This window comes from Mauremys reevesii, linkage group 18, assembly GCF_016161935.1.
Source record: "Mauremys reevesii isolate NIE-2019 linkage group 18, ASM1616193v1, whole genome shotgun sequence".
Classification (NCBI taxonomy): domain Eukaryota; kingdom Metazoa; phylum Chordata; order Testudines; family Geoemydidae; genus Mauremys; species Mauremys reevesii.
In genome coordinates, this window is record NC_052640.1 from 8,785,480 (window position 1) to 8,808,513 (window position 23,034).

Below are 23,034 nucleotides of genomic sequence, written 5' to 3' on the forward strand. Positions count from 1 at the left end.
TTGGAAGGTGCTAAGTACCTGCAGCTCCCTTAACTTCAATCTGTGGGTACCCAGAAGCTCTGGAAAAGCCAGGTTGCAGAGCTGTCTGTTAGGAGGACACTGGTCCCCACAGCTCCTGTGCATTTGTCCTCCAACTCCTCCAGGGGCTCTCCAATCCAAGGTAAGATGACAATCTTGTTCTGATTTCCCGGAGCCAAGCTCCCCAGCGGTGCTTCGCTGGTGACCTGGCCTGCACAGGCCTGGACGCCCTGTGCCCTTGGTGAAGCCAGGTAGCTCAAGGAGCACTAGGACTCTAACTAAGTGGAGCCTGTTGATCCCAATAGGCTAAATCCCCCCTCACTGCAAACTGACCTGGGGATGGACACTGCTAGCGTGGTGAGGTCGCCGGACCAAAGGTCCCTTGGGAGCTTTTTGGAGCGAGGGCTTTTCTTTAAAAGGAACTGTAATGAATACAGTGTTGGTGCAAAGTGCCAGCGTCTTTCCCGAGACAGCCCTGCCAGAGAAGGGGCACCACCCCTGCAGATGGGGGCGGCACCTGGGGCATAGTGCCGCACTACAGCCAGTTTGGGCCACTCTGCAAGGCAAAGCAGGCAGAAAGGCCACCAGGACCAGGCAGTGTGCAAGGAAATCATATGGCTCCCATTCCAATTTCTCTCCCAGGCCTCAGTGAAGGGGGCATGGCCGCAAAACTGACGCATCTGGCTGATTCCCCAGCTGCCAGGGCAGCCCCTTGGAGCATAGGGAGCCAGGCATAAGAGGGACATGAAGCCTGCTCTCATATCAGCAGAGAATGCAAAGATGGCTTAAAGCGACCTTTGACCCATTCTGCCCTCCTCCCCATCCCTCCATCTGCTCCTCTGCAAAGCAGCTTGGGGAGGTCCAGGGATCTGGCCCAGGAGTTTAAAGCCGACAGCGTCCTTTGAATTCTGACTTTATCATTGCGCCACCATTGTCCTGGCAGGTCTGTCTTTAAAGGAACCAGCCTTCCAGCTGCAAGCGCCAGAATCTTATTGCTCTCAGTCCTTACGGCAGCCCAGACTCCACCCTACTCCCACAAAATAAAACATGGGAATCCTCTGTGGTTTTAATCACTCCAGATGTTCCAGCTGCACCAATGAAAAGGCAGCTCTGAGGCCATTCATTTCACCTGGCATCACAGCTGCTTCTTAGCCCTCCCGGCTCCCTTCCCCTCTCCAGCCCCTTTGATACCTCTGTAGGGAAATCAACTGAGAACAGGTGTCTAGGACTAATTACACCACACTGTTTAAAAACAAAACCAAACTGTCCTGATTCCACTTACGAGGGGGATGGGGAGGCATCTGTTAATCAAAAACTGAACTCTATTCATAGCAAAAAGGGGCATTTGGAATGGCCTTGCATTAAAGAGACGAGAGAGCTTGGTTCTGTGCCAGCTACAGCACAGCCTGCTGAGAGTGCACGTGAGCACGAGCGTGTTCCTGGGCGTGCGTGAGTGTGTGCATGTGAAATGAGAGGAGTCTCTTCAGTTGTTTTATTGCACTCATTATTCCCTTCCTGTGCCGCTTCTGCAGAACTTGGGAGGAACGTCAGCAACTTGTTTTCCCTCTAGGAGCATGGAAATAGACCCAGTTTTTCATTCAGAACGACAGCCCAATTATACCGCCTCCTTAATTCATAAATTCCAGGGCACACGCACATCAGGAGAGCTGGCTCATCTCTGGGGCGGGTGGGGATTAGCAGTCATCAGCAAGCATTACAGAGCTTCCTGACGCAGGGGAAGTAACAACTGGTAACAGGGAGACACAAAGAGAACTGCTTTGCTTTAGGCATTGAAAAAACCTTTATAAAAAACACAGGCCGCCACTGTGCTTTTGTCATGTTAATCTCTTAATGGGGTTATGGTAATCTGCGTGGCAACAATAAACCTGGGATGTGCTGGTGGAGTCTTCCACCGGGCAGTCTTCTAGTATGCTACATAGACAGAGACGGATGGCCCAGTGGCTAGAGCACTAGCCTAAGATTTAGGAGACCTAGGTTCAATTCCCTGCTCTGCCACAGACATCCTGTGTGACCTTGGGCAACTCACTTGGCCTCCTGGTGCTCATCTGTAACTCTGCAGGGAGGATATGTACATTAAAGACTGTTATGTGTCCAGATACTATTGTGAGAGCCAGGACCTCCCTAGAATAGCAGTGCACGCAGCGGCAACCAAATATGGGTCTCTTCCCCTCCATCAACTGCAGGAAGGGAGCTGCCCAGGGCCCTCTGTTACGTCTGCCTGAGCCCAGGCACAAGGAGCAGGTTAGGTCACAAAACAGCAGGGAGCAGTGTTCCCAAGACTGCCACCAGTGCAGGGCTGCCCTATCGCGTCAACACACAAAGCTTTGGGTCGGTTTTCAAGCTACAATGAGAAATCTCGGTATTGCAGCTTTATTTTGGGACACAAGCACCAGGGGAAGAGGGAGGACAGGACAACTGGGGCACACACTGATTACAGAACTACCAAGCATGCTGGAACACCACAAACAACAATGTATAATGCAATCCGGAGGGCTTCCATAGGCAGAATGGATGGAGTATTATATGGCCGGGGCACTGCAGAGAAGCAAATCCCTTCCTGAGACTCAGGGTGGAAATATCCAAGCGCTGAAATCGGCCTTCGCAGATTTAGAACCAGAGCACAACAGCATTTTTCTCTTAATATTTCCCACCATTGCACTACCCGCCGCGCTGCTCCAGCAGCATTACCACGGGGGGACTCTAGCTGAGAGGAAAGAGAGTCTTATGATTACAATGCACAGGATTGAGGACCTGGGATCAATTGCCAGCTCTGCCACCCGCTTCTTGCGTGACCCTGGGTAAGTCACTTAATTTCTGTGCGCCTCATTTCCCCATCTATATAACAGGGATGAAAATACTTCCCTTTACCTCATCTCTTGTCTGTCTTCTCTATTTAGATTGTAAGCACCATGGGGGTAGGGACTGGCTCTTACCAGGTGTGCACACAGCACAGCACAATGGATCCCTGGTCTTGGTTTGGGACTCTTGGTGCTAATGCAGTATAAATAACAGCGCAGACGGGCCAGCGAGCTGCCCGGGGGAAGTCTAAGAGACACGCTGGTTAAAGTGCTAGCAGTTGCCTGTGCCTTATGTACAGCAGCTGCTGCAATTGCTGCCCTCAGTGGACATCCGTGGACGCCTGGAACCGCCGGGACACCATTACAGGGAAGTGCGGGTGCTCTGACAGACTTATAGCTCCACCAGCACCGGACCACCTTACCTGTTTCTTTTTCAGCTTGGAGATCTGCTGTTCCACCATGGTGATCTCCCGATCCACTCGGTCCATGTTCTGGATCAGCTCCTCCTTCGAGAGCCTGGAGGGTAACAGATCCAGCTCCGAGTCAGGGTGGGCGGGGCTGACCGGAGACACGGGTTCCAGCTTGCCCGTCAGGCTTCGCTCCTGTGGAGAGTAAGAACAATCCAATCAGCAATTTCTCTGGAGAATTCAGCACCTTTCCCTCTCCCGCTCTCATCACATGCTGCAGATGCGCACTTCCCTGGTCACTTTCCAGCCCTTTAACTCCCTGGCTCCCCCTCATCTTTATAGTCACCCATGCTACTGGTCCAAGAAAGGCCACTCACTTTGGGACCATACGCTCCTACAGTTCCTATTGACAACTGGTTCCAGACTACCACAAAACTTAACATGACAATAGCCGCAACAGCTAAATTGAGGAAGAGAGAGTGTCACACGCACGCACTTTGTTCTAAAAGAATTCCAGAAGCCTCCCGAAGAGAGAGAGAAATCTAGTCCACCGGGCGGGCTGGCGGTGGAGGGCTTTCATGCTCTTGTTAATTTGGGGAGGAGCTCAAATACGAGGGTGGCATGTGCCAGATAAACAAGAAAAGAGAGACGCTGTATATGAGACTAGGTTAGATAGGCAGAGCTCATGACCAATGTCTGTCTGCAGGCTCTAAAGCAAACAGTATTGGAGGAAGTGCTCTTCAAAAAAGAAACTTCATGGAACAATGCAACCTAGCAGAGTTTCAAAGAATAGCTCTCATTAGGATGGCGTCGGCTGGGGCGGGAGGGGGAACCACTCTGGGGAAAAGATCAAAATGTTCAGCACTTTTGATTTCTCCCAAGCAAAGCAATGGTGTCGCTGCTACTAATTAGCCAATATCTCCAGACCGTCTTAGAACAATAATCCTGCTTTTGTATAATGCCTTTCACCGCAAAGGTCTCAAAGTGTAACTTCTGATATACAAACTTGGCAAAGAGCTCCGCTCACCCACTGACACGGAGCCCCGCAGCTGATTAACATCACATGGCAATGGGAGAAGTAGTTTAGGACTGGACGGGAGCTCCAGCTCATCCCAACGCCAGCAGAGCTCGGCAAAGAGGACTCTGCGTAGCTCTTAACTGTAACATCTGCTTGCACACAACCTCCTCTCTCACACGTGTCGGAGCTAGGGTGACCAGATGTCCCGATTTTACAGGGACAGTCCCGATTTTGGGGTCTTTTTCTTATATAGGCTTCTATTACCCCCCCACACACACACACTCCTGTCTCGATTTTTCACACTTGCTGTCAGGTTGTCCTAGTCGGAGCCCAGAAACCTTGAGTGCCTTGCACCTCTAGCAAGGACTTGAACATCACGGCCTGAAACTGCCAGGGGAATTTCAACAGGCAAGAGACAGATTCTTCCAAACTGGCAGGACACTGAAGTTAACGCTCGTGCCTTTATAAAGAGCATCAACAGAACCTGTAACGACCCATCAGGCTCTCAATTTGATGGGGCGCCACTGCTTCCATGCTGACTCAGCACATCCCCATAGTTCCTTACGGGCTCCTGCTCAAGTGCTGACCCAGCCCTGACCCTGTTTTGCTGCGAGATCCGACAGGGTCCCAGTGCAATAGCCTAGTCTGGCCTAATGCATTCCACTCACAGTCAGTAGCTACAGGCCATTGTAATTCAGTTTATCTGTTCATTTATTTTGCGATGGGATGGGTTTTTCCCATGGGGGGGGTGTCACAGGGGAGGTAAAAATGATGGCTTAGTTTGTAACCTTAAACCACAGACTCAATAATCACCCCGCAGCTGCTCTGAGAAAATTTTTTTTAAAAAGCAAACAAAGTTCACACAACTTTGCACCTTTATTACAGCAGCCTCACAACTGGAGACAAGGCTGCCATTGTTCTCCAGCACCAACTGGCACTTTTCATTCCTTCCAGAAGGGCTCCCTGTCTCTCTGACTCACAGGCTATGGATGACTGCCAGGCTAGCTTCCCGCCCGGACCAGCGACAGGTGGGCTATTCATTAACTTACCACTTGTACTTGGGGGTTGTTTCCTCCTTTGGGAGGCACGGGGCGACGTGAAATCAGACCGCGACTAGCTGGGGCCAGCCATTCAACATAAGAACGTTCTGCTGCCTTGGTTAAAGAGGCAGGCGTACGCACAGTTAAGTGCTATGCATTGTTCTGGCCCTGACAGCATTACCCATGATGAAACCTTCTGGGATTGATGTGGGCGTAATAAAAGATACCACCTTAATGACACTCTAGCTCATCACTGAATTAATAACTGCTTACTGGGAATTGCAGCTGCAGCGTGTAACCTCCACGCCTGCTTTCTGAACTCCTAAGGCAGCCTCAGGAGTGGGGCGTGCATCACAATACCACATCTTAACCCTTGCCTTGCTCCCTACCCGAGCCGCCCATGGACAGCTTTGATACAATTCAAGGGATTTTCACTACACTTCAAATGAAGCTTCATGCTGCTTCCAGTCAAGTTTCACTCAATTATAAGCAGGTTTCACTGTGCTAGCCTTCCAGAAAGCAACGTTTGTTGACTCCTCAATGGGTATTCAGTGCCTCAATGGGCATCATCTTCTATTTGCTTAGCCAGAGCAGAGGACTGAAAGGGGAAGATGTTGCAGCAAAGAATAGGGAGGAGATTTCTGCCCAGGCTCCATTCCAGCCACTGGAAAGAATTGAGAAAGGACAGTCAACGCTCTTCACGAGCACCGGCATTCTTGCCTGCCAGTGGCTGTCCCAGAGCTTCTGACCCCAGGGCCACAAGGGCTACTGAATAATGTTCTTGCTTTTCTTTGCCCTCGCCCCTCGCCTCCCCTGCCCCGTTATAAAACTCTGCTAAGAGACAAGGAGTTTGTGGATCAAAAGAGATATACAATTCCAAGACTGGACTCAGAGACACCAAACACCCAGGAGGGTCTCTCTTCAAATGGCTTTATTCCAGTAAGACTATTTGGTAGACTTAAAGGCACGTTGGGTCATCAGTGCCGCTCCTGCTTCTGCCATCGTGAAGATAAAGCATAGTAACAATCTGGATATTAATATCCTTTCCTCACCACATTCCTTACTATCACAGGATGGGGTTTTTCCATTTCTTAGCATGAGGAGATACCACAAAGGCAGCTGAAGAAGTTGACTCCAAACGTCCCTCCAAAAACCAAGCTACAAGAGCATTAAACACATACTGAGAAGGCAAAACAGTGGATTTCTGTCTCGCTCGACTGACACTGGGCTAAGATGGTGCAAATGCTCAATTACCTGCCAACTACAACCGGAGAGCTGAGGCCTGGCCTTCCTCATGGGCAACTGCTAAACCTTCCCCATGCTCTCAATTTTCAAAGCCAGAGGAAGCAGAAGATAGATTTTTAGGCATGCAATATGTGGTTTGCTCAAGCCTATGGGACAGCAGGAGTGGGAAGAAAATTGTGTGCTGATGGTGTGTGGGTGAGCAAATCATCAGAAGTCATTTCAGTCCACAATTTCAGAGCTCAAGAGAGAGAATCTAAGTACAAAACAACAAAATGAAACTTGCCCACATTTGGCAATATACGAAACGTAAGGAACTTTAAAAAGATTAAAGCCCTTTTTGTAAAACCTTCGGAGACGCTGTTTCTGCTGCCCAGTCACATTTTCAGCTTACAGATTCTGAAACAGAAGTGCCGGTATATTGGAGCAGAAAGAATGGCAGAGCGCTACCTTACATAAAAGTACCATCATCTCGCATTACGTCAGCAGCGCTCAGAGGCTCTTTCAAAAGGGATAATTGCCATTTGCACAGACACCTGTATATAGACAGAGAGAGGCAGGCAACAAGGACGCAGGAGAAAGGCAATGAATGCAGACGTCTCTTGGGAAACTCACACTGATAATGAGGTTCGGGGAGCAGCACTCTCGCTTTTACAAAGAAGCCCTTATTCCTAAGCACAAAAACCAGGTGCATGTGAAAAGATGGTGACGCAGCTGCCTGCCACAGTCAACGTGCAAAGGCTGGACTTTCAAAGAAGGTTAAGTAACAGCAAGCTGTGGGCACTTGAATCCCTGACGTGTACTCCAACCTCCTCCATTAGCGCTCTTCCTGGGAAAGGATGTCTGATTGCCTCCCGGGGTGAAGAGCGCCGTGCATGAGTGTTCGCAGATTATGAATTTAAAATACTCTTGTGCTTGACTCAGTCAAGTAACGAGGGCCTAGTGCTCTTTTGATGCAGCAGATATTGCTGGGAGCAATCCTGTGCTGTCAGAGGCCTGGCCTGGGTGACCTAATCCGTCTCCAATTCCCATGACAGAATACATAAGGAGATGCTCAGTGGAGCTTACTCCAGCATGCCTTACACACAGTGATTGCTATGTCACCGGAACATCCAGTTTTCCTACTGCTAGTTCTTTGTCGCTGTGAGAATCTGCCTGTTCTTTTGCACAAGTGCCGATATCTTGGCATCAAATGTGTCATAAGCATGTCTAAAAAAACAGCTGTTTGGAATGCTCTAAAGAGACAGTGGCCACATAAGTAATTCAGCCCAACCTCCTACGAGTCCAACATTAATGTTCCTGACAGAGACAGACCTTGTGGCACAAACCTCAAAGGTAAAGGGCACACTGTGGTAATGCTACACCCCAGTGCAATGCATCTCCTGGAGATTACCAGGGAAGAGAAGAATGCAGGGTTGCAAAGGCCAACAAGGATGGGCACAGAACACGTCCTTTTGAAGATACATGTCAATGGGCCTCTCAGCTGCCCACAGAAGGGGAACAAAGGGTTGGGAATCTCCCATTCACCTTATGACTGGGACTGTCTTTTCCTTGCTTCAATGTTACCCCAGCCCCTCGGCACTGTACTGGTCCCCACCTGCTGCAATGGCAGCTCAACGCATCCAGCCAAGAGGGGGATACTCCAGCTCCCAATGAGCCGAACACCGCTGGATTGTGCTTGCTAACCACAGAGAGAAATACCATCACAACGGAGCATCCGGAACCAGAAAGCCAAATATTTGTGAATTGCATCCTTAAAACAGGAACCCATTGCAGCCAACACAGGAGCCCAAATCACTGCTAGGGTTTTTTAAAAAGTGGTAGCACTGGTCTGCTTCCTAACACACTGAAGAAGCCACTTAAATTAGGCTCTATGTAATGTTGATGCCTGGGATCATATCACATCCAGGTTTTAAATTAACATAGTGTGAAACGTAAAATTCTTCCTATTAACGAGTAGTCACGGCCTTCGAAACCAGCATGCAGCCCAGAGAGTTAGAATCAATCTGCTGGAGGGAAGAAAACAATTACTTCATTACTCAAGTCGATACTTTCTCAGTAATTACACTGTTTCCATGTGATTTGTTTTTATACACAGCTAACAGCTACTGTAGTCCCTGTTTATCCCTGGCCTTATTATTATCCGATTTGTATGATAACAAGGGGAACAAGGGTGGGGGCGGGGGGGGGCAGGATTAATGTAAAGCCTCCCTTGGTAATAACAGCTGCTGCCATAAAAGAAAACAATTAACACTAGAGAGAGACTCCATCTGAGAGGAGAACCTGTCCTAGGTTTTTATTCTGCATGTGGTTGTTCCAGGCATAAATCCCACCAATGAAAATCACAGCTCTTGGCTGGAAGTCCCACCAGTAAAATCAAAGCTCTGTGTGATGAGTGCCACCTTCGCTTTCTGGGATGCAGGTGATAGCGTCTCTTATTTTAAACTGCAAAGTCTGGGGAAGAGGCTTGGTAAAGCCACCACGGCCCGCTGTTTCTAAAACAACTGCAGATTCTGGGCTTGATTCAGCTTTCATGGACTCTAATTAGCGTCTGCAGTGGGCCCGATCCAACTAGCACACAGTCGTTTAAAAGATGCATGTGGGCACGCGGTCAAAGCACAAGATCAGGAATTCTTGAACGCCGACTCCATCTCCAACGACGACGACGGCCCTCTGCAGCCTTGCGGCTTGTCTACACTGACAGTGCTGCAGTGACGCAGCTGCAAGCGAAGACGCTACTACGCTTCTCCCGTTGGCATACAGTTAATCCACCTCCACAAGCGGCAGTAGCTGTGTCAACGGGAGAAGCTCTTCTGTCGACGCAGTGCTGTCTGCACCGGGAGTTAGGCTGGGATAACTGCGTCGCTCGGGAGTGGCTTTTACACACCCCGGAGCGACGTATCTATAGTGACATACGTTTGTAGTGTAGACAGTGACAAGGACACATCACCTCCCCTCACAGTAATTAAACCAATCGACCTCACTGGGTGGGCTGAACAGTCAATGCCTGAAGAAGAACGGCGCCGTTAGAGCTGTGCATCAGAAGCAATAATACTAAACAGACGGGAGGTGGGGTTGGAGAGTGGAGAATCAATGAGGCAGAGGAAAGAGAGTGTTCTAAACAGCTGGTGCAGCTGAAGAGAAATGAAGAAGAGGAGAGGAGGTTTGGGGGGGGGGAGCATGGAGGATGTGGGGGAAGGACAGGTCAATAATACGCTGTTTTGTTTTTTTAAAACCCTTCCACGGAGGGCAAATCACTTGCTGGTGCAAAGTAAGTATTGCTCCTGCCTTCAGAGACACATCTCCGTTTAGCAGTTTGAAACGTAAGAGAAATGGGAGAGATTTTAGAATGAAGGCATGGTGCGAGACACACAATGGAGCCCTTGTCCACACCTGGACTCACCCAGACCTCAGAGCGAGCTGTGACTGGCTTGAACCTGTGTTTTCTTGACAATGAATCAGCCACCTTTGCAAAGCCCCAGGGGACACCACATCATAACTTTGTAACCTTCACTTTCAGCTGGTCAAATAAAGCTATGCTGTCTGAAAAAGAGGGGGCAATGTCTAGTGGTTACAGATATGGAATTGGGAGTCAGGTCTCCTTGTTTTTAACCTTCTCTCTACCACTGCCTCAGTATGTGTGTTCCGGCAAGTCATGATTGCTCTCTGCCTCAGTTCACCCATCTATAAAATAAGTAGACTACTAACAGTCTCTTCATTCCAGGAGCACGAGCAACTTCAGCATCAAATGTCTGTAAATTACTTCGTTAACCCAGTTTAGTGAAGGACTTGACAATTAGGAAATTAAGGGATTGTCCAACTGCAGTTTGATTGATTTATTAATTAAACACAGTGTTTTGTTAGCACTCTGAGCTTCTACCCCCAATTCCTTCTGCTTGCACATCCCAGGCACACCCACAGTTACAACAGACAGCTGGGTGATGACTGCTGCAGATCCACAGTGGGCAAAATTCAATTTAGATCTAAAAATGAAGGAAGCCCTTCCATCAAGGTAGACAGCTGAGGGGTATAAATACCTGCGATTTTATCTGGGGATACAATTCTGTCATCTGAATCTTTCTTATCTCTATGTACTAGAAATGGCAGAGCAGATCAGTGGCAGAGCAAGGAAGGGAATCCAGGCCTCCTGATTTCCAACCTAGTGCCCATTCTCCTGAATTGCGCTGCAAAAACAAGCTTATAAAAATGTTAAAACCAAAGAGGTCAAATGTATATTTAAATAGTTAAAAGTCCAATGGGAACCAGTCTTAACCCTAGAGCATCTGCAATCCAAACATTACAGCAGGAGAGAGTCAAAATGAATAGAAACAGCAATGAAACTGACTAGCTGGTCATATCTTCCCAGCGGAGGGAAATGCAGAAAGAAATAAAAGAGCATAACAGTGAAAAGCAGATCACGTTTTTCAAATTCTTTTGGTTTTATATCATCTGGCATTTTACTGACCCTTTCTGCAGCCCCATCTTTTTATGGGAAATGTAATTTTTAAACACTTAGGATTTTCCAGTTGACAGTATCTTTGCAATAAAACTAAAACTAAAGTTTAGCTTGTCTAGACTGACCCAAGTGCAGGCAGTGCTGTAAACTGTGCTTGATTCCCGGTAGCAGTTAATTTAATGCTTGCCAAAAGTAATGTATTGAGAACACAGCAGCACTAGTTCAGAATTCCTGCAGCCAAACATCAGGCAAACCACTCTGACTTGGGACGATCAAACTACACTCCCTTTGGTCTCAGGGCTGCCTTCTAATGATGGGCAGAAGTGGTTATTACTAAACCGCAATAACTATACCAGTAACATAGTAGGAAGGGGGTGGGTGAAAAAGGCATCTGCAGAACTGTACAGTAACTGTAAATGGTGCCTTAATAATACACCCCCGCAGACCACCAAAAAAGGAGTCGAAATTCCCAAGCAAAACTAATCAGAATATTTAAGTAATTCAGAACTCTGGGGTCGAAGGATTACATGTGTTTTTCCTCAGTTCCCACACACACTGGCATGTGAAGACAGCAGCAGAGGATAAAAAAAAATCATTCGTAGGATTTTAAATAGTAAATATTCTCCTGGGAATTAATGAAGCAGGAGACTCAGCAGCAGTATAAGAGACAGCACTAATTTTTATATTATATATATTAACTTTTTGAGAAGACCCATGGAATTCCATTCCCTATAACCCGGCCGAATTCCATGTAGCCAGAGCACTAAATACCCCAATAATTTTTTAGCTTCCACAAAACTAGGTCAAGAAACTTCCCCAATGTGTCAAACAGCTTGAAGCAATTTAATTGCAAAATAAGTAACAACCGCTGACTGTCCCTCCCCCATCTCCACCAACAGATTTATGAGGGTGGTAAACCCTTCCAGTTCATGTTATGGTTAAATGCACTAACTGAAGCATAGTATCTGGTCTTGCAAAACTTGTTTGGGTTCAAAGAAGCCATTCTACGTTATTACACTTAACAGATGCAGCCTCCGGGCTCTAAGATTCCAGAAGAATACAGAAGCAGCAATGAACAATGCATGTATGCTTCAAAGCAGCTCAGAACACTGACAAAAACCTGAAAGACTTACCTAAAATTCCCATTGAACTCGTGGGTCTTAGGCAACACATCCATTGGTTAGTATATCTCATTACTTCCTTGCATTTCCCACTAGTAGATAATAATTGTATTGATGTCACACATTCCCCCAGTGAGATCACACGAGTTACGAATACTCAGCTACTGAACTATTTATTATAGGTGGGCTGGTAGTGGCACCTATTATTAAGGGGGTTGTCTGACCCTTTGCATTATAAAGACCTTGTTTTCAGCTGCTCATAACTTTGCCAAAATTTTAACTATTTGGGCTGAAATTTTCCATGCTGGGGGGGTCTGCCTCAGGTTGATTTTTCATTTTATTTTATTTTTATAAGTTTCAGCCAAAACAGTTCAGCCATTTCCAAAAACAAGGGAAATATGTGTTGGTTTGCAATGTTTAAAAAAAGTCTGGCAACTTTTTCCATGAGAAGCTTCAGCACCTCCGTGCTTTGGAGCAGGGACTTGAAATTTGGCAGGGGTGGCCTTTGTGTCAGGCATGTGCCTTTTGCTGTTCCTGTGAAAACCTGTCCACATTTGGCTGAGGCTGAAAACTCTCAGCTCTCACATGTGCAATAGAGACTTCAGCAGCTAACAGCTCTAAAGATTCCATCCTCACTGAACATACTTTATCCCCTCATAGCTCCTACATGTGACTAGACTGCACATGCTCCATTCTCCAAAAGAATGATTGAGCAGGTTCCATCCCAGGGCTATAGGGGCTCTGAAAGACTTTCCCTATAATTGCTGCTCCTGGTCGGGTCTGGGTCCAGACACCTTAACTGAGAACAGGGAGTCTTGGGATATATCTACACTACCCTGCTAGATCGGTTTCTCGTGTCTAGTCTAGGCGCAATAAATCCGCCCCCGAGCGCTCTCCCATCGACTCCTGTACTCCAGCGCCGCTAGAGGCACAGGCGGAGTCGACGGGGGAGCGGCAGCCGTTGACTCACCACGGTGAAGACACCATGGTAAGTCGATCTAAGTATATCGACTTCAGCTATATTATTCACATAGCTGAAGTTGCGTAACTTAGATCTATCTCCCCCCTCACCCCACCCAGTGTAGACCAGGGCTTAGAGAGACAAGGTGGGTGAGATAATATCCTTTACTGGACCAACTTCTGTTGGTGACAGAGAAGTTTTCAAGGAGCTTGTGCTCTCACTGACAAACCCCAGCCCCTGGGCCCAGACAACCTGCAGAAGAAAGCCACTGGACTCAAATGCAGTCCCAAAATTAATGGACACTTTTTGACCTTACTATCTTTGTGCCTCGGCTCCTCATCTGTAAAATGGGGATATCACCACCCTGTCCCTCATCACCTCATCTGTGTGCTGTGAAGATAAATTACACACTCAGATACTATAGTGGTAGTGCTGTAGAAAAGCTGATGAGGAAATTAAGAATTCTGCATTCAGATCAGGGTCTGAATAGTGTACAGTTAATGAGACGTAGGGTCACACCTTGAACAATGAGGATAAAACAAAATATTGAATAGCTGTTCATTCACTGAGCTCTGACCATCCTGTGCACTAAATGAGGCATAGATCCTGTTGAAAAAAATAGTATGTGTAATTAAAGACTATCGTGATGCTTATGCACAAGGAGGCTGAATTAGGAAGTGACAGAATTAAGGGTGTCTGTGCAATCTTATCTTTGCAACATTAACATTCGTTTAATGTAGATTTTCGCGTGCGCGAATGTCCTTTCACCTGCCCTGAAGGTGCACAAAAGCAAAAATAAACATAAGTGAGCTCCCTTTTTCTGATCTCGTACAAATTTAACCCTAAATGCTACACCGTCTGCTTCACACAGCAAGAATTGCTTGGTTAACAAGCTGGGCTTCTGTTAGCCTCATAAGGAAGTCAGTTACCATACCACTTACATAATCACACCCTGCACCAATGAATTCGAGGTGATGGCAAAAGCAGACCATTCCTTTCCTTCTATTTTTAGCACAAACAAACAGGCTTCTACTTTTTTTCAGCATTTGCATGTCTAGCTTCCTCTCCTCTGTGGCTGACATCTTTAGATGAACAGTTTGCTAAGTCTCTCTCTCTCTCACTCTCAACACACACACTTACTTCACTACCATAAAGCTACATCTGAGGTTTGTGTTTCCTTGATTGCAAACACTTGCCACTGCTACAAAGTAAAGCCCAGAGTACAAAGTTAAAAATAAGACCTTAAGTAAAACAGACCTCTGGCTCTAAGCACACAAATTGCTCTTTTGCTTTATTGGATGCAAAGAGAGACCAGAGGTGCATTTTCAGATGTGGGAAACAATACGAGTATGACAAAATCCTGAATTTGGAGGCTCAAAAATGTAAGTTGGGGGAGTAAATGTTCTGTTTAGGTTTACAAAGGCCAATTTGAGCATGCAGAAGTAGGAGCTGGAGGTCTCACTGAGTTATCCATGTTTGAAAATTTGTCCCACAAAAAGTGACTTCCTCCACTAGATAGAAACTAGCCTACACAGACAGGGATTGCTCAGCAATAACTGAAATGCAACTATCTGTTGGGCAGAAGAGAGTACCTGCCAGCAAAGCTACGAAAGAGGTGTTTGTCTGCTGCCTTTTAAAAGGATCAAACAGTGAAGAATGAGAACTTCTCCAACTGAAATTACAGGGTGAATTTAGGAAGGCAAAATTTAACTATCCAATTTGGAATTTGGCCAGAGCAGCTCAGTTAACATCCCACCACTGCCCAAAAGAACCATGGGCTCTTTAACGGCCACAGCTGTAGCTCTCTAGAGAGACCGACATGTGACAGCTGACACATGGGAACACAGCAGAGAAATCCACATCACAGTACTCTTCATTATTTCCTACAGCGGGGGACCCCTTGAAGCAGATTCCAACCGGGGCTTACTGGAGAACTGGCATCAGCTGTTCTATTGGATTGTAATGTCAGCTCACTTATCTTCTCTGGGCATATTTGTGTTTATAGTAAATACACTTTTGTTTAAAGAAAAGTTTCCATGCACATTTAAAACAGGATTTTATTATCAATAGAAGGAAAACTCTTTTTCAGCCATCAATATAACCTGCCTTTACCTTCAGGGCTAAGGACCCATCAATGCTTATGAATTCATAAAGGTATCATATGCCACTTGGAAGATCTGATCAATATTATTTCTGATATATTTCCTACTACCACCACCCTTCCCTCTCCATAATTACATTCATTCTACAACCAAGTCTGTTACCTATAACGTTACCTACTTATCAGCTGCCTCAAAGCCCAGGTCTACACTAGCGGGGGGGGTCGACCTAAGATACGCAACTTCAGCTATGCGAATAGCGTAGCTGAAGTCGGCGTATCTTAGGTCGACTTACCTGGCCGTGAGGATGGCAGCGAGTCGACCGCTGCTGCTCCCCCATCGACTCTGCTTTCGCCTCTCGCGAGCTGGAGTTACGGAGTCGATGGGGAGCGCGATCGGGGATTGATTTTATCGCGTCTACACTAGACATGATAAATTGACCCCCGATAGATCGATCACTATCCGCTGATCTGGCGGGTAGTGTAGACCAGCCCTACAAAATGCCACGAGTAACTGGAAGAATACATGAAAGTTAGTCTTTACTGAGCGGCTATGGAAAAAAACAGCCAGAAGAAGGAAAAAAAAGAAAAAGACTTCAGAAAGCAAACCAGAGACCTCATGCTGCAACTCTCTTCCTCACTCACTCACATAATTCCCACTCACCAACAACAGCATGATCATGGCTCAAAACCGCAGTCGCTTTCACTGGAACTTGAAAACCTCCACAGCTCTCTCAGAACTATCTAAATATGGGCAATATGCTTCCCTAGAATCATGTCATTGTCACACATGACCTCTTTCCACCCCCTTCACTCCTTTGCACTCTTTCGTCTCTCTTATTACTGTCATTACTTTACGTAAATAAATACAAATTCTGAGCAACCCCTCCAAACACAGAGATTTAAGTCATGGGGATTCCTTGGGGGATAGTGCTGACTCAGAACTTCAAAGCCTTTTTACTTTTCCCACAGCAGCTCTCTTTCTTGAGTCATTTGTAAACAGCCTGGACAAACCACACAGGAATGTACAATAGGGGTCAGCCTTGCACTGATCATAGGGACTTGAATAACTCCTACGAACATCTGTGAGAATTCTGCTTGTAGTAGATGTAGCCATCATTAAGCCATAGATCCCATTCCCACCCTGGTCCATGCAAAACACCACTTTGGAGTGATAAACCACTGTTCATTAGGGAATCTCAAAGTGAATCAAATCACAAGCTCAGCTTCAGCACCCATGCAAGGGAAGTACAGAATCAGAGATGATCGGGAAATCATATTTCTCCCATCATTCCCAGGAAAATATATTTGAAAGTTGCCATCAAAAATTTCTGCATTTTAGTCAAAAAGCAAAGATTGGAAAACCTCCCCCCCCCTTTTTTTCCCACCTCTCCTCCCTCCCAGTTTTCAGAAATCAGAATCCAAAAATACTTCAGTTATTGGGTTTTTTTTTCAATGAAACCCCCAACATTTTCTGTTGGGAACAGAAATTTTTCATGCACGTTTCCACTTCGTCAAACAAGCCTCTTTCCATCGAATAAACCGCCTGCATTAAATACACCTTTCAGACAGGTAAATTGAGGCATAACACACATTTGGAAGAAATATCAAACCTCTCTTTGGAACAAAGCCCCTGACTTGTTTAAAGTCACACATCAAATCTGTGGCAGAGGCAGAAACTGAACCCAATTGCTCTGATTGCCACTAACACCACTGCATCTAATATAAAGAGTTCAGATCACTGGCTTCATTAACATCCAAACAAAGGGGCCTGGGAAATATATATTGGTGTGAAATTTAAGAGATGACTCATAAATAAAAACTTTTTAAAACTAAGGCCTAAAACGCAAAGCAGCAGTGAAAGTAATTTTACACATTTCGCCTGGGATTTTAAAGACACCTAAGGGACTTAGAAACCCAAATTCCTCTGCAAGTCAATGGCATTTGGACACCTAACTGACTAAAACTCCTTTGAATATCCCAGCTTTTCCCACCCCCCAGTCACACCTGTCCTATTTATTGCACATGGCAAATATGGTCACAATCTTTCCAGCACGCCACCTAACATTACTCACAGGAGAAATATCTGCAGTATCCAAGATAATGAGCCCTCAATACACTAACAAGGTCTCAAACAATACAGGCCAAGAATTTCATGTGGATAATCAAATACGCCACGCCATTTACAGTAAGAGCTTTGCCATACACAAAGGTTGCACTGCTTTAATTATAGTTAAAGAGGTACAACCCCACAGTGCAGGTATAAATGCTCTTATATCTCTATTGCTTATTCCTGTATAGGAAGGGGAATAAGCTATATGGGTGTAAGGCACCTTTATATGGCTCTGAGTCCACACCAGGGGACGGTATTGGATTAATACATTTTAAAAAACACCCCACCCTCACAACGACAGCTATACTGGTACAAAAGCAGTGCATAGACCAGCCCTAAGTGACTGGAGACACATAAGGACATATCATTACAAATGCAGGGACTGGCACCGCGGAAGGCTGAGCACCTTTCACGCACGTAGTCTTCAACTGAAGTTTTAATGCTCAGTGCCCGCTCATGCTCATAAATAGGAGAGGGTTCAGAGAAGAGCCGCGAGAATGTTTAAAGGATTAGAAAACCTGCCATAGAGTGAGAGACTTACGGAGCTCAAGCTATTTAGCTTCAAGAGAAAGTTAAGAGGTGACTTGATTACAGTCTATAAGTACCTACACGGGGTGCAAATGTTTAATAATGGGCTCTACAATCGAGCAGCGAAAAGTCTAACATGATCTAATGGCTGGAAGTTGAAGCTAGGCAAATTCAGACCTGAAATAAGGTGTACGTATTTAACAGTGAGGGTAATTAACCATTGGAACAATTTATCAAGGACCGTAGTGGATTCTACTTCAATTACTATTTTTAAACCAAGATTGGATGTTTTTGTAAAAGTTCGGCGCTAGGAACTATTCTAGGGAAGTTCTATAGGGCAGTTATACAGGAGTTCAGACAGTCCCTTCCGGCCTCGGAATCCATAGGATCGGATCAGGCTTGAGGACCTCCACAAGGAGGGGAGCAACATTAGTGCGATGGAGGATATTCAGTGAATGGCCTGTGGATCATTCCAGAGCGAAGTCTGTGCTCTACCACCAGCACTGATGGAGCAATTTAAAGTGCCTTTACCAGCTGTGGTTCACAAGGGACAAGCTGGAGGAATAAAAAAAGCCAGCAGGAAGAATCCTCTTAGTTTGTAAAGCCACTAGACATTGTGCCTGCAACATTAGAGACCAAAGGACTTTCTTCCAAGGTTGGATGTTCCAGCTGATTTGAGAGGGACACCAGGTGCATCCTTCCACCCGGTGAGCAAACAGGGGAGTGGAAAAAATTCCACCCAGCCCTGCTTCCAAGGTCATTTAAAAAAGGCCAGAAATGAGATTTCTAAAGCTCCCATGCAAAGAGGGGTGGAGGGGATCTCCCATTTTCACAAACAGCTTTTGAAATGAAGTATCACTCTGAAGACACATTTAAATGTCACCCTATTCAAAAGGGGTTGGAGGTAGTGCAGGGTCTTCTAGACCACGTCAGTTCAAATGCTGGTGCATTCATGGCATCGCCAAGTCAGCTGTTTGGAGAGGGGATGTGTCAAAGAGTTCACCAGCACCAGTGCACAGTGTTAATAAAGGGAAGTTGGCTTGAAGGGGGTTTAGATTCGCAGGGAAGGGAAGGGAATGAAGACAGCTCTACTTAATCAATCCGGCACATAAAATATTCCCGGGGGCAGCCTGGGCTGCTCCTCTGTCCTCTCCATTATTGAAGAGCAGGGCACTTGGCTTACACCTCAAGGATGTTATTTACTCAACTCCAGGAGGCTGAGCTGTCTGGGTGCTTTGGGGCTCCCCGGGGACAGGCACAGAAAGGCAGGAAAAGGAAGGAATTACTAGTGTATTTGCACGAGAAGGTGTCTGCTACAATGGTATTATTCATGACTGTCTAGTGGCTGGGCTAGGAATGAGTGGTGGGGCCAGCCCAATCCCCCCGTGCCAGTGCACAACTGTCTGTACCACAAACACTGGTGCTGCCATTGCCAGCAGGGAGGGCAAAGACCAAATGGGCCCCTCTCAGTGCTAGTGGCAATTCCTTTGCCAAGTCAGAGTCAAGAGGCTCTGCTGCCACCCAGGCTGTAATGGTGGGTGTGTGGGTGGGGTCATCAGCTGCTGGGCGAATCAATCCAGTACTTCTTACCAGCCCTAAATGCAATAAATATATAACAGTGATTTGATTAATATCTTGTCGATGTCACTGAGCATTCAGATGCTTTCTAGTAATTTAGAACAGGAGGCGCAAAGTCAGAAGAGACCTTGGTTCTATTTCTGGTCCTCCCACTGATTTACTGGCTGGTGTGCAGATCACTTAGCCTCTGTTCCCCCGTGTGTACAACTGGAAATTCTAGGACTCTCTGAACATGTGTCGAATATAAATACTCCAAAAAGATTTAAACAAAAGCTAATAGGAGTACAAAGGTGATAATCATCATAATTCTTCATTTAAATGAAAACAGCTTTTTTTGCTCCTGGCTACAGACCTTCTCCCCCAACCACAATGGCAGGGTGCTAGAGCACAAAAACCTGAAAGAGAAACTGACCAGAAAGAGCTGTCACTGATCCACAGAAGTAAAATGAAATAATAAACCAATAGCAAGTAATAGTTTCAAACGCACCAAAGTGACACAGGAGCCTAAATCTCATTAACCTTCAATGAGACTTAAGAGTAACATTTTTAAAACATTCCTAAGTCTCATGGAAAGTCATGGAATTTAGGCTCCTAAGTCCGTTAGGTGCTTTTGAAAGATTTACTGAGGACAAGCTAAGGGCTAGTCGACACTGCTGCGCTACATTAGCACAGCTGCACCAACGCCGCTGTGCCACTGTAGTGCATCTGGTGAAGACACACGATGCCCATGGGAGAGCCATTTCCCATGGCATAATTACTCCACCTCTCAACGAGAGGCGGAAGCTATGTCAACGGGAGAGCATCTCCCACCATGGTGCGGACACCACTTTAAGTCAATGTAACTTGCATTGCTGGCAGCTGGGGGCGGGGTGTCACACCCCAGAGCAATGCAAGTTACATCGACTTGAGCGGTAGTATAGACAAGCCCTACGAAAAGAAAATGAGGTCTTTAGAATTCCTTCACTTTTACCAATCTGTCCTGGATTTTAAGACAGAAGCTATGGTGATAGCACCTAAATTTTCTCTCTATTGCAATAACACCAAGATAGAAGGGTGCTTTTTTTAATGAAATTAAAAGACTGAAGAAGTGCTCCGTAGAGCTCAAAAGTTTGTCTCTTTCACCAACAGAAGTTGGTCCGATAAAAAAATATGACCTCATCCACCTTGTCTCTCTCATATCCTGGGACCAACACGGCTACAACCACACTTATTTAAATCTGTCCGTGCCCCTTTAAGTGAAAGCTGGCTGGCCAGATGCTATGGAATACACTGTTCTAAAACATCTGCATGTGACATTACAAAGACATTGTGTTCACTAAAACAATGGCAACCCACAGGACACAGCCGCACCCAGCTGCAGCTGTTGTCTCCTTCCACTCCTCCAAGATATCCATCAACAGCCCTAGAAATCATTCTCTACGTGTAAAACATACAATACTGTAATGAGCCCAAACCCTGCAGAGTACACGAGTGTTACTCATGTTCTGGGATATTCACGTGGAATGCCACTGTATCATATTATACCAAGAATGCCCGATCAGGACCAGGACAGACTCCTGGGAAGGGCATTACAACCAGCAGCCTCCGGTCTCATTTGATGTTAACTAACGAGCATGCCATATGAATAATACACGTGACTATGTAGAGTATGAGACTCTGCTAACCAAGCAGCACTGGTGTCCTAACATGACCATCAGCAGCAGGGCCGGCTTTAGGCCTATTCCACCAATTTCCCCGAATCGGGACCCACGCCCAGTGAGGATCCCTTCCCTGGCTAGAGGCGCCTTTTTAATTTTTACTCAACCTGGCAGCGCTTTGGGTCTTCAGCGGCACTTCAGCGGCGGGTCCTTCAGTGCCGCTGAAGACCTGGAGTGAGTGAAGGATGCACCGCTGAAGTGCCGCCGAAGACTCAGAGCACCGCCCGCTGAATACAAGCCCCACGTGTTTTTTTACATGTTTTTTTTTTTTTTAAGTCATTCCTGCCAGGTCCCTGTTGAAACTGTTTGAACTGCGCCCCGCCCTTCCTAAAACCGGCCCTTAGGAACCCTAACCCTAGCTCCCAGTGCCCCATCCTTAGCAACCCTAACCCTAGGGCGGGAAGCCCAACCCATAGGAACCCTAACCCTAGCTCCAAGTGCCCTACCCATAGGATTCCTAACCCTGGGACGGGAAGCCCTACCCAGAGGAAACCTTACCCTAGCTCCAAGTGCCCTGCCCTTAGGAACCCTAACCCTAGCTCTGAGTGCCCTACCCATAGAAACCCCAACTCTAGATCCCAGTGCCCCATCCTTAGCAACCCTAACCCTAGGGCAGGAAGCCCAACCCATAGGATCCCTAACCCTAGCTCCAAATGCCCTACCCATAGGAACCCTAACCCTAGCTCCAAGTGCCCTACTCCTAGGCAGGGCCAGCTTTAGGCCTATTACACCAATTCTCCCGAATCGGGCCCCATGCCCAGTGAGAATCCCTTCCCTGGCTAGAGGCGTCTTTTTAATCTTTACTCACCTGACGGCGCTTTGGGTCTTCAGCGGCGGGTCCTTCGCTCACTGTGGGTCTTCGGCGACAATTCGGCAGCGGGTCCTTCAGTGCCGCTGAAGACCTGGAGCGAGCGAAGGACCCACTGCCGAAGTGCCGCCAAAGACTCAGAGCACCGCCCGGTGAATACAAGCCCCACGTGTTTTTTTACGTGTGTTTTTTTTTTTCAAGTCATCCCTGCCGGGGCCCTGTCAAAACTGTCTGAATTGGGCCCCGCACTTCCTAAAGCCGGCCCTGATCCGCGGCACTATCAATCACTGTCAGCACGAGGCTGGTACTCAATAGTTTATTGTTCTAAGAACTGTGTAGACACATGGAAGGAGTTCCTAAATGTTTGCTGTTTATTTCTGAGGTCACTTCCTTCTTGCTTTCTGTCAGTATCACCAGGGCTCCACCCACCCTGACCCCCTGGCTCAGAAGGTAGGAGGGAAGCGATGTTCAGATTTAAAGCAGCCCGTGGATCCTATTCGCCCACAGGCCTGCAGTGCACGAGCTGCCATTTTGCCATTTCCTGTACATTTGGGCCCCAATAACCTTCATTCACCTGCTACACCACTGGCGATTTTTCATTCAATAAAGAAACTCAAATGGTTACTGGTTTTGATACAAAACACCAACCAAACCAGCCCTCCTTCCTTGCTCTAAAACTTGTGCACCTCGGCAAATCTGGGCAGAACTGTGAAAAACCAGGCAATATTCAGCAGGAAATGGACTTTGCTTAGTTCCAGACACCATTCTTGTGACTGCCCCCAGTCCAGCCTCCTGTACCAACGACAAATCGGCATGCTTCCACATCCGCCACTCAGCAGGTCGCCTAAGGTAAAGGCAGCTCCCTGCTTGGAAAAGCAGGTCACCTCTTCTACAACCTACTGCAAGTCCTCAGAATTTTTCCCAAACCAGCTAGACGTGCCTAACATGCTATCCGGATTTTCACAGCAACCCCCTGGGGGAAATCCTTCATGTGCTGGGTTTGACAGACCGATTGTTGCTTTTGCGTTGATTTCATTTGGAGGAAGCCGACAGCCCTCGGCTTTAGAAACCCTCCCGAATGCCCCATGTTACATTCAGCACTTGTCCAGACTTCACAGCGTGCTCAGAAA

At 46.8% G+C, this 23,034-nt stretch overlaps 1 protein-coding gene across 25 annotated transcripts in view; it reads right to left on the bottom strand.

Annotated features, from left to right (window-relative positions):
• NCOR2 (nuclear receptor corepressor 2) overlaps positions 1-23,034 on the bottom strand; it is a 593,256-nt gene that overhangs the window by 203,890 nt on the left and 366,332 nt on the right. For all 25 annotated transcript variants that reach the window (XM_039505017.1, XM_039505016.1, XM_039505026.1 and 22 more), the window contains one exon: positions 3,260-3,439. In XM_039505017.1, coding sequence (XP_039360951.1) covers positions 3,260-3,439 — 180 coding nt within the window. The remainder of the gene's footprint in view (positions 1-3,259; positions 3,440-23,034) is intronic.